Source organism: Bombina bombina, chromosome 4 (genome assembly GCF_027579735.1).
Source record: "Bombina bombina isolate aBomBom1 chromosome 4, aBomBom1.pri, whole genome shotgun sequence".
NCBI classification, from domain to species: domain Eukaryota; kingdom Metazoa; phylum Chordata; class Amphibia; order Anura; family Bombinatoridae; genus Bombina; species Bombina bombina.
The window spans coordinates 236,453,457-236,467,929 of NC_069502.1; the positions used below are offsets into that span (position 1 = coordinate 236,453,457).

At 37.9% G+C, this 14,473-nt stretch overlaps 1 protein-coding gene across 1 annotated transcript in view; it reads right to left on the reverse strand.

Moving 5' to 3' along the window:
* SLC19A3 (solute carrier family 19 member 3) overlaps window positions 1–13,838 on the reverse strand; it is a 123,990-nt gene extending 110,152 nt beyond the window's left edge. The window contains exon 1 of the mRNA XM_053709851.1: window positions 13,641–13,838. Coding sequence (XP_053565826.1) covers window positions 13,641–13,790 — 150 coding nt within the window. The 5' untranslated portion in view covers window positions 13,791–13,838. The remainder of the gene's footprint in view (window positions 1–13,640) is intronic.
* Window positions 13,839–14,473: the final 635 nt, after the last annotated feature.

Here is a 14,473-nt window from a genome sequence, read left to right on the forward strand (position 1 = left end):
TCCTCTAAAACATGAGCTATTGTTTCTGCCTCCTATCTTGCATAGTTTAGACGGGTATAGGTACCATGTGAATGTTGATTTTATGTAGTTTTCTTGTAAGGAGGAATTAAGGGTGAAGGAGGTACCTTGTCTAAGTGTTTTTATCCAAAGTTGGATCGGCCATTCTTTACCTAGTTCATTTTCCCATTTGTTCATAATAGATGTTTTGGTATTGGGGTCAGTTTTGTTGAATATGGGGTACAAGCAAGCTATTGATCCTTTCAGTCTTGTTTTTGCCAAACATAGCATTTCAAAGGAGGTAAGGTTATGTAAGGGTGATTTTCCTAGAGCCTCTAGAACTTTGGATCTTAATTGTAGGTAGTGGAAACAGGTATGTCTGTCATTTGGGTTTAAGTCGTTATATTGTTGGTTCGTTAAGAACTTCACATTAATAAAGGTGTCCGCTATTCTGTAAAGGCCTCTATTTGCCCATTTGCCTTGTACAGTTTTATCTATCAAGGTGTTGAGATCTATTAATGGGGCAGCTGTTGAGTTAGTGTTCAGAAGAGGATATTTCAGGGTTGTTTTGTCCCATATAAATAGTGTATGGCAGGGGCGGAACTACTAGAGGTGCAGCAGATGCAGTGGCACCGGGCCCGAGTGGGGGGGAGGGGCCAGCAAGCAGCACATCAGCAGGCTGCTATGTATGTTTGTCATTCTTTTTACCGATAGTTTAAATTGTCAGCCTGGGTTTTAAATGTGGAGCAGGGTTGCAGAGCAGAGGTTAAGCACAGAATGCAGAGGCAGTGACAGACACTGTGCTGAGGTCCGTTTCCTGCAGTGACTTCTTTCAGCATTACATTTTAGAAATCCTAGCAGTGCCTGCTTGTTATCAGCTGTCAGAGGTCTCTGTCCATGCTGTGCTGTGGGGGAGGGGAATCTAAGCTGCAGAGAGGCATCCAAGTAAAAATGAGACAGAAGGGAAGCCTGTGGAATGTCATATCTATGCATTAGCCAATTTTATCAGCCAATTGGAATTCAAGGGACGCCATCTTGGATGATGTCCCTTAAAGGAACCTTCATTCTTCAGTAGCTGTCAACAGAAGAGGATGTGGATTTCGATGGGGTATAGCGCCAAAGACGAGCACCTATAGCTCTGAACAGTCTTGAGAAAGGCCTAGAGGAGGCCGAAACACGTTGACCACAGCTGGTAAGCACTATTCTGATTTTATATAAGTGTTTAGTACCATCTACACTATTGTTGTTTTTATTTGCCTTTAGGTTTAATTTTTGATTTAAAAAGAAAAAAACATTTTTTTGGATTGGAGTTTCTCCCAACCACCAAAGGTTCTCACCATCAGGAACAGGAACACTAGCCCATTAATTGGGTTTGACCTAAAAGACTGTTGACTTTATTCTCACCTTCAGGAACCTCAGACAGACTCTCACCACTAGGAAAATAAGGTTTCCTTTTCTGCACATTAACTTTTGACTTTTATTTGGATCTTCACATTTAACCTTTTTTAGGATTTTGTTTGTTGGATTACAATCACTGACTTTGTTCTCTTTTTTCCTTTTTTTTTGGATCACTGACTTTGTTCTGTTTTTTTAATTTTTTGAGCAGCATTTTTTCCTTTGTAATTTTTTCAATTTTTCACATCATTTTTTTCATTTTTGAATAAGCAAGTTGACACTGTCTGTTTTCTTTATATTTGCAATCACTAAGGATAATTTTTCACTCCTTTTTATACACATTATAACCACCAACACTGGTACACAATATCTCTTACGGTATCCTCCTCCTAGTCGATATCAGCAATCCATTCATTTGATTTACTGTATTTTTTAATCCACACATTGGATTGATTTCATTCAGACATTGTTTGGAATTTTAACTTTCTCATATTTTTATTGGGGCTACTATTATTATTGCCTCTGCATCATTTTATATTCAGTGTTTTTATATAGATATATTTAATATTTAATTTGTACAAGAGTGGATCCACATGTTATTGTTTTTATTGTCATTTATTACCACTGTACCCACCGTGGCATGTTTTATTCTTGTGTAAAGTACTAGATTTACAATTAAAATATTTCTAAATACACACTATACACATTATACAACACCTAGCCCATTTGAGGCGCTCTGAATACATTTATTTTCTTAACAGAAGAGGATGCTCCGCGCCGGATGTCTTGAAGATGAAGATGGAGGCGCTCCGCATCGGAAGGATGAAGATAGAAGATGCTGTCTGGATGAAGACTTCTGCCCGCCTGGAGGACGACTTCTTGCCGCTTGGATGAAGACTTCTCCCAGCTTCGTTTAGGACTTCTGCCCGCTTGGATGAACACTTCTGCCGCTTTATTGAGGATGGATGTCCGGTCTTCAAAAACTGTAAGTGGCTCTTCGGGGGTTAGTGTTAGGTTTTTTTTAGGGTTTATTGGTGGGTTTTATTTTTAGATTAGGGTTTGGGCAGAATGGGTTGGGGCAATGCCCCGAAAAAAGGCACTTTTAAGGGCCATTGGTAGTTTATTGGGGGGGGGGCTTTTTATTTTGATAGGGCTATTAGATTGGGTGTAATTAGTTTAAGTATTTAATAATTTCTTTTTTATTTTGTGTAATTTAGTGTTGTTTTTTGTAATTTCGTTAATTGTATTTAATTAATGTAATTTATTTAATTGTAGTGTAAGGTTAGGTGTTAGTGTAAGACAGGTTAGGTTTTATTTTACAGGTAAATGTGTATTTATTTTAACTAGGTAGCTAGTAAATAGTTAATAACTATTTACTAACTAGTCTACCTAGTTAAAATAAATACAAACTTGCCTGTGAAATAAAAATAAAACATAAGCTAGATACAATGTAACTTAGTTCAATTGTAGCTAACTTAGGGTTTATTTTACAGGTAAGTATCTAGTTTTAGACAAAACGAAATGGATGGCGCTGGTCTTGCAGAATAGTAAGTTTCTGATAATAGATAGAAATGGGCTTGATGTGCAAGTTAAAATCTGTTGCAATAATGTGCAATATACTCACTCCTTAAGTAACGTGAGTCCTGCTTCTATGGTATATCCCTCTGTGATATGTCTCTCTCCAAAGGCAACAACAAGGTGGTTTTCAACAAGGGGCTGAAAAAGGATTGGAACCTCATCAGCAGTAAAGTGATAACTTTAAATTGAAGAAACAAGTAGTAACTTACTTAAAACGCTGAAACGCGTAGAGCTACAATAAACCACTTTTTATCTTGCATATTTTGCAATTATTTCGCTGTGACGAGCCGGACTTGCTATTTTGGATAAGTAAGTTACTACTTGTTTCTTCAATTTAAAGTTATCACTTTACTGCTGATGAGGTTCCAATCCTTTTTCAGCCCCTTGTTGAAAACCACCTTGTTGTTGCCTTTGGAGAGAGACATATCACAGAGGGATATACCATAGAAGCAGGACTCACGTTACTTAAGGAGTGAGTATATTGCACATTATTGCAACAGATTTTAACTTGCACATCAAGTCCATTTCTATCTATTATCAGAAACTTACTATTCTGCAAGACCAGCGCCATCCATTTCGTTTTGTCTATTGCTTATACAGTCCTTGGGGAGAGACTGAGGAAAGGCAGCGGTCACTTTATTTAACAAGGAGAGTATTGTTTTTAGTACATTGTGTTGAGCATATTTTCTGTTAACATCTATTTGTTTGCTACACACATCTTTGCAAAGTATCTAGTTTTAAATAGGAATTATTTAGTTAATGATAGTAAAATTTATTTAGATTTCTTTTAATTATATTAAAGTTAGGGGGTGTTAGGGGTTAATAACTTTAGTATAGTGGCGGCGGCAGATTAGGGGTTAATAAATGTAGGTAGGTGGCAGCGATGTTGGGAGCGACAGATTAAGGGTTAATAAGTGTAATGTAGGTGGCGGAGACATTGGGGACGGCAGATTAGGGGTTAATAAGTATAATGTAGGTGTCAGGGATGTCAGGGGCAGCAGATTAGGGGTGTTTAGACTCGGGGTTTATGTCAGGGTGTTCGGTGTAAACATAACTTTTCTTTCCCCATAGGAATCAATGGGGCTGCGTTACGGAGTTTTATGCTTCTTTATTGCAGGTGTTAGGCTTTTTTTTAGCCAGCTCTCCCCATCGATGTCTATGGGCTGGTATTGGAGTGTGATATGGAGCTCAATTTTGCTCAATGCTCACTTATTGCCTGCTAACGTCGGGTTTATGAAAACCTGTAATAGCAGCGCTATAGGGAGGTGAGCGGTGACAATAACTTGCAAGTTAGCACCGAGCAGCAAAACTCGTAATCTAGCCGTTAGTTTGTTATTTTTTGTAATTTAGTATGTTTTATTTTTTGTAATTTAGTAAGTTTTATTTTTTGTAATTTAGTAAGTTTTATTTTTTGTAATTTAGTAAGTTTTATTTTTTGTAATTTTAGATTTAAATTTTTTTAGTAGTAGGTTTTTTAATGTTTAATTTAGTTTTTAGGTAGTTATTTTAATTTTAGTATAATAGTTATGTTAGGTTAATTGTTAGTTTAAACTGGGTTTTTTAAATTTCACAGGTAAGTTTTTATTTATTTTAAGATAGGGATATTGTAATTTTAATATAAAGTTAGGGGGTGATAGGTTTAGGGGTTAATAGTTTAATTTAGTTTTTTGCGATGTGAGGGGCTGGCGGTTTATGGGTTAATAGGTTTATTTAGTGGCGGTGATGTGAGAGGCCAGAGGTTTAGGGGTTAATAGCATTATTTAGTGGCGGCGGTGTGGGGGACCGGTGGAATTGTGGTTAATAGCTTTATTATAGTATCGGCAATGTTGGGGTGCGGGAGAATAGGGGTTAATAACTTTATTGTAGTGGCAGTGATGTCGGGGAACGGAGGAATAGGGGTTAATAACTTTTATTAGTAGCGGCGATGTCGGGAGCAGCAAATTAGGGGTTAATAACTATTTAGATGTTGTGGCAGCAGATTAGGGGTGTTTAGACTTGGGGTTTATGTTAGGGTGTTGGGTTTAAACGTAACTTTTTTTTCCCCATAGACATCAATGGGGTTGCGTTACAGTGATTGCCATTCCGCGCTTTAGGTGTTTTTTTTCTAACACCTTCTCCCCATTGATGTCTATGGGGAAAGCGTGAACGAGCACGTCAAAGCAGCCCTTGGATTTTGTGCGGCATGGAGCTCATCGCCACCATATCACACGCACAAGGTGGCTTTTTAGAAACTCGTAATGGCAGCGCTATGGAGGGTGAAATAACGCAACTTTTGTTGCGTTCGTTTCGCATCCTCTATAGCGAAAAACGTGTAATCTAGGTGATAGTTTGCATGAAAACATGTTAACTAAAAGCTTTTTAAATTTCAAGTGAAACTAACAGGAAGATTATAATTAGATACCTGGCATTGTCATGGGACTCAATTATTGGATAACAAACTTCCACAAAAAAAATTTGATTTATAAAGCACATGAATGTCCATTTTTCAGGAATAAAAACCAAACAAAACAAAACACTGTATTACAGTTTGAAACATTCTCTTTTTCAGATAGAACATAGAATTTAGAGTATAATGTCCGGTGTTATGTCAGCCAATCAGCAGCTGAAAAGCAACCCCCTGCAGCCACTCTTTGACTGTTTCATGCTGCATGGACAAGTTTAACTCCTGGGATCATATCTACATGTCGAGAGGGCAGAATCAGCTAATACTGATGCAACCAAGCCCCCTGATCTCGCGAGAGCAGGGCTTGTCAATCCATCTGGTGAGATCTGACAAAGATGATTTGACTCCACCACCCTTAAGGTGGCGGCAGTGGGGGAACTACCATTGGTGCAGCAGGTGCAGTGGCCCCAGGGCCCAAGTGCTGGGGGGCTCATAGCAGCCAATCTATACATGGGAGTGTCTAATGCAGGGGAGCCTTTTATTAGTGCAGTTTGCCAGGCTGTCTGGCTGTCTGCCTGCTTGGCTAGCTATCTATCTACGCTCTGTATCCGCTGCACCCCTCTGTGAGTCCCTTCACTGGCTCCCCATTCACAGCAGAATTAAATTCAAAATTCTCACTCTGACCTACAAAGCCCTTTCCAATGCAGCCCCCGATACCTGTCCTCCCCACTCATCAAAAAATATACTCCAGTCCCTCCCCTAAGATCCAACAACAATTTACTCCTTGCCTCTTCTACCATCACCTCCTCTCATGCTAGACTATAGGACTTCTCTTGTGCGGCACCAACCCTCTGGAACGCACCTCCTTGAGCTGTCAGACTTTCCCCCAACCTCTCCTCCTTTAAACGCTCCCTAAAGACCTTCTTGTTCAGAGAAGCCTATCACCAAATCAGCAACTAATGAATTCCACTTGCCTTATAGTTGCCCTCATCTAACTCCACACTAACATCATTCCCACCTTTGCAGTCCTCACCTCCTGTTTCTCACCCTCCTACCCATTTAGATTGTAAGTTTCCACGGGAACAGGGCTCCCAATTCCCCCTGTATTTGTTTGTTAAATTTTGTCCGGTGTCTCATATTGTACTGTCCTTTTATCTTTGTTACCTATGAACAGCGCCGCGGAATCTGTTGGCGCTTTATAAATAAAGAATAATAATAATAAATAATCTATCCTCAAAATCATTATACAGAGCCGCATGTATATTATTTCTATTGCTTACTAATGAGTTATCATTCAGGGGCCCAAAAAAAAGTGTTGCACCTGGGCCCTCTATTGTGTAAATCAGCTACTGGGTGGCGGAGAGTAGGGATGGGCGAATATTTCACAACATTCGAAAAATGAAACACATTTTTACACATTCGTTTGTTTTGAATTTCGAATGTTTGTACAACATTGTCACATTCGTTTCATGTATTCGAATTATGCATTATTCGAATTAGAAAAATTCGAATTTATATATTTGTAATAGTATTTCTAATGCTTTATTTAAATTTAATATTCGATTTATGCAATATTCGAAACAAAAGCATTCAAATTGATATATTTGAATCTATTATGTATCAATTTACTAAATTCCCTACCACAATTGTTTTCTGGTAGTAGCACGAAAGTGCCCTGGATGACTGTGCTTGCTTATTATCATTTTATGTTTAATGTGCCAACAGATTCTTCACCACTATACAAAGGTAGAAAAAAGAAACATAAGGCAGTAATACGGAGACTGAAGGTCTGATGATCACTTGCCAACATAAAGGGAAATCTCACAAAATGTGTCTCTCCTTCACATACAGAACCCGGCATAGTGAGATAAACAGCTCTCAAGCTAAAAATTGTGTTTCTAAAATTCTTTGAGGGACCTAATAGTACTTGTCAACCATGCCAATAAGAGGAGCACTAGGCAAATCCAGTGAATAAAATGTAACTTTTATTTCGCTTTACAGCTTCAATTTAAAATCTTGAGTTACAACAACAACAACATCTTATGGACAGATAGAACAGCGTTCTCTAGCTTACGTGTTTCGGCCAGAGGTGGAGACAAATTTTCTGTCCTTTGTAGAATTTGATATAATCAATTTTTGGCAGAGATAATTGGTTGTGTATGAACAATAATTTTTTTCTCGCCCCCTAAGTCCAAATATGTTTCTTGTAAATAGTTGATTCAATAATTAAGTTGATGTGTGTTATGCTTATTGTCAGGATGTGTTTACACATAGTTATTGCCCCTACTGCACAGAGTTGTACGCATTTATTGCTATTAGACATTGGCCATTTATGTGTTGACTATGATGTAAATTATCTGTCCATTATGACTATAAAGCAATATATTTATATGCACTTCACAGTACCAGCTGTACGAATATGGAGGAAGTTATGCTTATTGTCAGGTTGTGTTTGCACATAGTTATTGTATTTACTGTACAAAGTCATATTGTTATAACAGATATGCCATTTATGCGTTGACCATGTTGTAAATTACCTGTCCATTATGACTATGAAGCAATATGTTTGAATGCACCCCATTGTACTAGCTGTGTAAATATGGAGGGTGTTAGAGGTTTTATTATCATTCCCACAATTTTTACTATTTTTAGTTAAGTTGTTCCCATATTTTAACTATTATTCTCTGATTAAATTGAAGTATTCATTGCATATTGGTAAATCACTTTTAATATGTATACTCTATTTTGTCTCTCTGTCTTTCAATTTGATATGTGTACACTAAGGGTTAAATTATTGGGTGATTTTTGTTTTAGCCTATCAGACAGTTCCTTAGCCTTTTATACACAGATGTACCCTGTTATGTCTATGATTATGGCTCTAGTGACCGAGGATTTTATCTTTCGATTCCTGCTGTTTTAAAGATTTGCCCAATAAAGTGTTTACTTTTTATCTTTATATACCGTGAGGCTCTACTGGACTCTTTTTTCATCATGGGAAATGTAGTTCCAAAACCTCTGGAGGGCCAAGTTTGAGTATGTCTGGTCTAAGCAGTGTTTAACTTGAGCTATTATAATCGAAAAATCACATGCACTAATCCGTTAGAGAAGGTCATTTTAAGACTATCAACCCTGCAGTAAACACACAGTAGAAGTGCCACTCAGGGCCCGCAGAGCATTGCTGGTCACCAGCGAAACTTACAGCTGATCCATTCAGCAGTGCTAGTCGCACAACTCAGATGAGCTACTAGTGCTGCTGATTGGATTAGCGGAGTTTCCACTCCGGACCAGCAGTGTACAGTGAGTCACAAGCGGTAAGTCTACTGAGTGCTTAACCCCCTTGCAGGTGACAAACACAGTACTGCAGGGTCAATAGTCTTAAAATCACTTGCTCTAATGGATTAGACCAGTGATTTTTAACCTTTTTTTGCTGTGGCACACTTTTTTACATTAAAAAATCCCGTGGCACACCACCATCCCAAAATTTAAAAAAAATCACACATTGTAGCCTAATACAGCATATATATATACATACATACACACAAACACACACATACTGTAGGTATTGTGCTGTTATGCCATGCCTCCTACAAACTACCCCTGCACTGGGAGTAAAAAACAAGCAAAGTTTAAAAAGTATGTCACACTGTTGTCAGTCTGCCGTGGCACACCTGAGGATCTCTCACGGCACACTAGTGTGCCACGGCACACTGGTTGAAAAACACTGGATTAGACTATGTCATTTTTCAGCTATTATGACCCTTGTACAGAAGAGCATACACATTACATAAGTTACATTTTTATTTATTTTGTCTTTGTTAAATTGCAAATTTATATTAACTGTATTGCTCATATTGGCTTAAATTAAAGGAAACATTTTTTCTTTGATGAGTCATTTAGAGCAGTGATTTGCAAACTTTTTTTTGCTGTGGCACACTTTTTTACATTAAAAAATCCTGTGGCACACCACCATCCCAAAATTGTACAAAATCACACATTGTAGCCTAATACAGGATATATTCAAAAAAACTTTTAAGAGAGAAGTTTGTAGAAACCAAATAAGTAACTACAAAAAAGACAGGGATATCAGCATTTTCACATGGTTTGTGTTTGCAAACATAGATCCTCAATGATTAACATGTTGGCCGATTAGTGCAGTTTCTGCACTGCCATCCTCTGTTGTTTGTAGATTCAGGTATTAAAGTGCTAACTTTATGAGTGAATGTTGCGAATTTGATGTCCAAGGACTGTGTGACCTTAGCTGTTTGTGCATTTTCTGTTTGTGGTTCCCATGCAAAGTCAGTATCAGGGTCTCTATCTGGTATAGGCTTGCATGAACTGTGTTGCACCGTTTTGTATTTATTTTTCCCTAATGGGGATGTTTGTCAAGGTTATTTTAACCAATTAAAATGAAAATGCAGATATCCCTGTCTTTTGTGTAGTTACTTATTTGGTTTCTACAAACTTCTCTCTTAAAAGTTTTTTTTCAATATATATTTTAAGGGTCTGCATTTTCAATCCTTTAAACAGGTTCAGCTGTGTCTAAACTAAGGACACAGCTTAATTCTAAAACAGCCTACTCCCTCATCTATCTCTACTAATACAGGATATATATACATTATATATATATATACACATACACACACTGTACTGTGCTGTCATGCCATGCCTCCTACAAACTATACATGACATATTGACATTCATTCACAAACAATCATAATGATTGTCTGTGAATGAATGTCAATGTCATGGTTGTAAATGATGCCTGATGAGCCTGTCACATACCTCCCAATATTTCAAAATTTGAAAGAGGGACACCCCCGCACTGTTGTCAGTCTGCCGCGGCACACCTGAAGATCTCTCACGGCACACTTGTTGAAAAACACTGATTTAGAGTATGTAATTTTAAACAACTTTATCATTTACTTCTATCCTCCAATTTGTTTTGTTCTTTTGGTATCCTTTGTTGAAAATAATACCTAGATAGGCTCATGCGCTGCTGCTTGGTTGCTGCACATATGCCTCATGTGATTGGCTCATCCATGTGCATTGCTGTTTCTTCAACAAACTATACCCAGAGAATGAAGCAAATTAGTTAATAGAATTAAATTGGAAAATTGTATTCTCTATCTGAACCATGAAAGAGAAAATGTGGGTTTCATATCCTTTTAACCCCTTAACAACCGAGGACGTGCAGGGTACGTCCTCAAAAAAAGTCAGTTAACGACCAAGGACGTACCCTGCACGTCCTCGGTCTGGAAAGCAGCTGGAAGCGATCCTGCTTGCTTCCAGCTGCTTTCCGGTTATTGCAGTGATGCCTCGATATCGAGGCATCCTGCAATAACCATTTTTAGCCATCCGGTGCAGAGAGAGACACTCTGTGGCCCTCTCTGCACCGGAGATCGTGGCTATATTCGTTGGTGGGTGGGAGCTGGTATGGGAGGTGGGTGGCGGCCATCGATGACCCATTTGATCTGGAGGGGGGCGTGATCGTGGGCGGGGACCCGCACGGACGCACGGGCGTACAGGGTCAATAGTCTTAAAATCACTTGCTCTAATGGATTAGACTATGTAATTTTTCAGCTATTATGACCCTTTTACAGAAGAGCATACACATTACAGAAGTTACATTTTTATTTATTTTGTCTTTGTTAAATTGCAACGGGAGGGCGGGAGCGTGCACGGGTGGTAACCGCTACACTACAGAAAAATATTTGTGAAAGGTTGAAATAGTGGGGGGGATATATGTATAAAAATATACATCAGACAGGGGGTGGGGGTTGGTCTGTGGGGGGGGGGGAAGCTACACTACAGAAAATAAAATAAAATAAAAACTTTTTTTTGCAAACAGACAGCTGCCAGTACCCAAGATGGCCCCCAATAAGGCAGAGGGGGAGGGTTAGAGAGCTGTTTTGGGGGGGGGGGGGGGGGATCAGGGAGGTTGGGGGCTAAGGGGGGATCCTACACAGTAGCATATGTAAATATGCTAAAAAAATAAAAATAAACTTTTATTTTAGTACTGGCAGACTTTCTGCCAGTACTTAAGATGGCGGGGACAATTGTGGGGTGGGGGAGGGAAGGGAGCTGTTTGTGAGGCTGATCTCTACACTAAAGCTAAAATTAACCCTGCAAGCTCCCTACAAACTACCTAATTAACCCCTTCATTGCTAGCTATAATACACATGTGATACGCAGCAGCATTTAGCAGCCTTCTAATTACCAAAAAGCAACTCCAAAATCATATATGCCTGCTATTTCTGAACAAAGGGGATCCCAGAGAAGCATTTACAACCATTTGTGCCATAATTGCACAAGTGGTTTGTAAATAATTTCAGTGAGAAACCTAAAATTGTGAAAAATTTTGCGTTTTTTTTAATTTGATCGCATTTGGCAGTGAAATGGTGGCATGAAATATACCAAAATGGGCCTAGATCAATACTTGGGGTTGTCTACTACACTACACTAAATCTAAAATTAACCCTAGAAGTTCCCTACATGCTCCCTAATGAACCCCTTCACTGCTGGGCATAATACAATAATACACGTGTGGTGCGCAGTGGCATTTAGCAGCCTTCTAATTACCAAAAAGCAAAGTCAAAGCCATATATGTCTGCTATTTCTGAACAAAGGGGATCCCAGAGAAGCATTTACAACCATTTATGCTATAATTGCACAAGTTGTTTGTAAATAATTTCAATGAGAAACCTAAAGTTTGTGAAAAATTTTGTGAAAAAGTGAACAATTTATTTTATTTTATCGCATTTGGCGGGGAAATGGTGGCATGAAATATACCAAAATGGGCCTAGATCAATACTTTGGGTTGTCTACTAAAATAAAATATATACATATGAAGGGTTATTCAGGGATTCCTGACAGATTATCAGGGTTCCAATGTAACTAGTGCTACTTTTGAAAAAAGTGGTTTGGAAATAGCAAAGTGCTACTTGTACTTATTGCCCTATAACTTGCAAAAAAAAGCAAAGAACATGTTAACATTGGAAATTTCTAAACTCAGGACAAAATTTAGAAAATATTTAGCATGGGTGTTTTTTGGTGGTTGTAGATGTGTAACAGATTTTAGGGGTCAAAGTTAGAAAAAGTGGGGGAGTTTTTTCCATTTTTTCCTCATATTATATAATTTTTTATAGTAAATTATATGATATGATGAAAATTAATGGTATCTTTAGAAAGTCCATTTAATGGCGAGAAAAACGGTATATAGTATGTGTGGGTACAGTAAATGAGTAAGAGTAAAATTACAGCTAAACACAAACACCACAGAAATGTAAAAATAGCCCTGGTACCAAAAGGACAGAAAATGGAAAAGTGTTGTGGTCATTAAGGGGTTAAATCTTGCATAAAGTTTTGAAATGAACAATAATGATTTATACTGCTAAACAAATATACTATGACAGCATTGTTCAATAGCAAAAAAAAAAAACAGCCACTGGAAGCCACTGTGTCAGTTCAGCCAACTACACACGTGCTTGAAACCCATTCATTTGTACAGCTCCATTATTCTGCTTAAAGGGATAGTAAAACATGGGCTGGATAAAGCATGACATTTTAAACACCTTTCCAATTAACTTCTGTTATCAATTTTGCTTAGTTCTCTTGGTATCCTTTGATAAAGAGTCATCCTAGGTGAGCTCAGGAGCGGACATGTGTCTTTCGCCATCTGGAAGCCGTGTTTGCAACATTGTTTATATGTTATACATCGTTGCAAACACTACTGCCATAGAGAGCTAAAGACACATGCATGCTCCTAAGCTCTTATCAGCCTACCTAGCTTTACTCTTCAACAAAGGATATCAAAGAACAAAGCACATTTGATACTATAAGTAAATAGGAAAGTTGTTTAAAACTGAATGTTCTATCTGAATCATAAAAGTTGAATTTTGACTTTACTGTCCAATTAATCTTTGTTATTACTTTGTTAAAACGTTTGAAGCAATAAACAATAAAACAGGAAGGGCTGATGCATCTACAACCCAGGTTGTCCCTGGACAGTTAATGAGTCCCACGGTTGGTTTGGAAATGGGCTGACTTTCAATTGATCTTTGCAGTGAAACTAAGTAAAAAAGGTAATTGACTAATTTTTTTATATTTATATTAAACTCTGTAACGATGTTGAGAAAACAAATGTGTTTCATACCCCTTTAATAAACAACATCATATTTGTGTACTGTTAGATGATTGAGCTAAAATGCTGAAATATGACAGCAAGTCACTTTTTACTAATACTTTCTGCTCACCAACATCAAATGTTTTTTGGAAATAGCTAACTTACCTGATCAACAGTAAGATTGTGCTCTGGTCCTGTAAGATATGGGGTCAAAAAAGGCTCTGAAGGTCTCAAGAAGGTGAAAAAGCCATAGAAGCATAGGATGATTGTAGGGTAGAGCCATCCTGTGGGGTCTTTCCTTGCACATAACCCCATGACGTCTGGATGCAGCTGGTGCCAAAAAGCTGCTGATCTAATGCAGACTTTCAACATAAATTATCTTAGCTGAATACACAACCCGCTGGTCGGGTTAAAGTACATTGTAAATAGAATAGGAGGAGGTACAAAGGAATGACACGAGGTGTTGAGAAATTGCATTCTTTTATTGCTAGTTTTTTGTTTTTTTGATAACACACTGACATTGTAAACATTTGCAGTGCCAAATCAAATATACTCAATCAATATAAGAAATCAGTTTAGAGTCAGAGCTAACAAGAGAGCGTTAGTGAATGGGAGAAGGTAAATAAATGATATCAGTATTAAAGTTATTGCCTCTATTTTACATAAAGCAGACAGACTGGTTTAGGATTCACTGGGATTTTATGCTACAGATCAGCATTCTATATTGGTCTCATACTGTAATCACTAGAGGCATTTTTGTTTAGAATCTGCAATTTTCTGCATGGACTTCTCATAGTAGTTTATAGTGTCTAAGTTTTGTAATTTAGTTTGCCAGTCTCTAATGTAAATATAGAAAATGATGCAGGCTCATCAAAACACTTGTGCATTCCAACATATCAAGGTTAATTACATACCTGCTCTCATGTTTGGGAATTTCAATGACCCAGGTGCCCACTTAACTCATTTGCTAAGTACTCGTTTTGGCCTCTTACAATGAG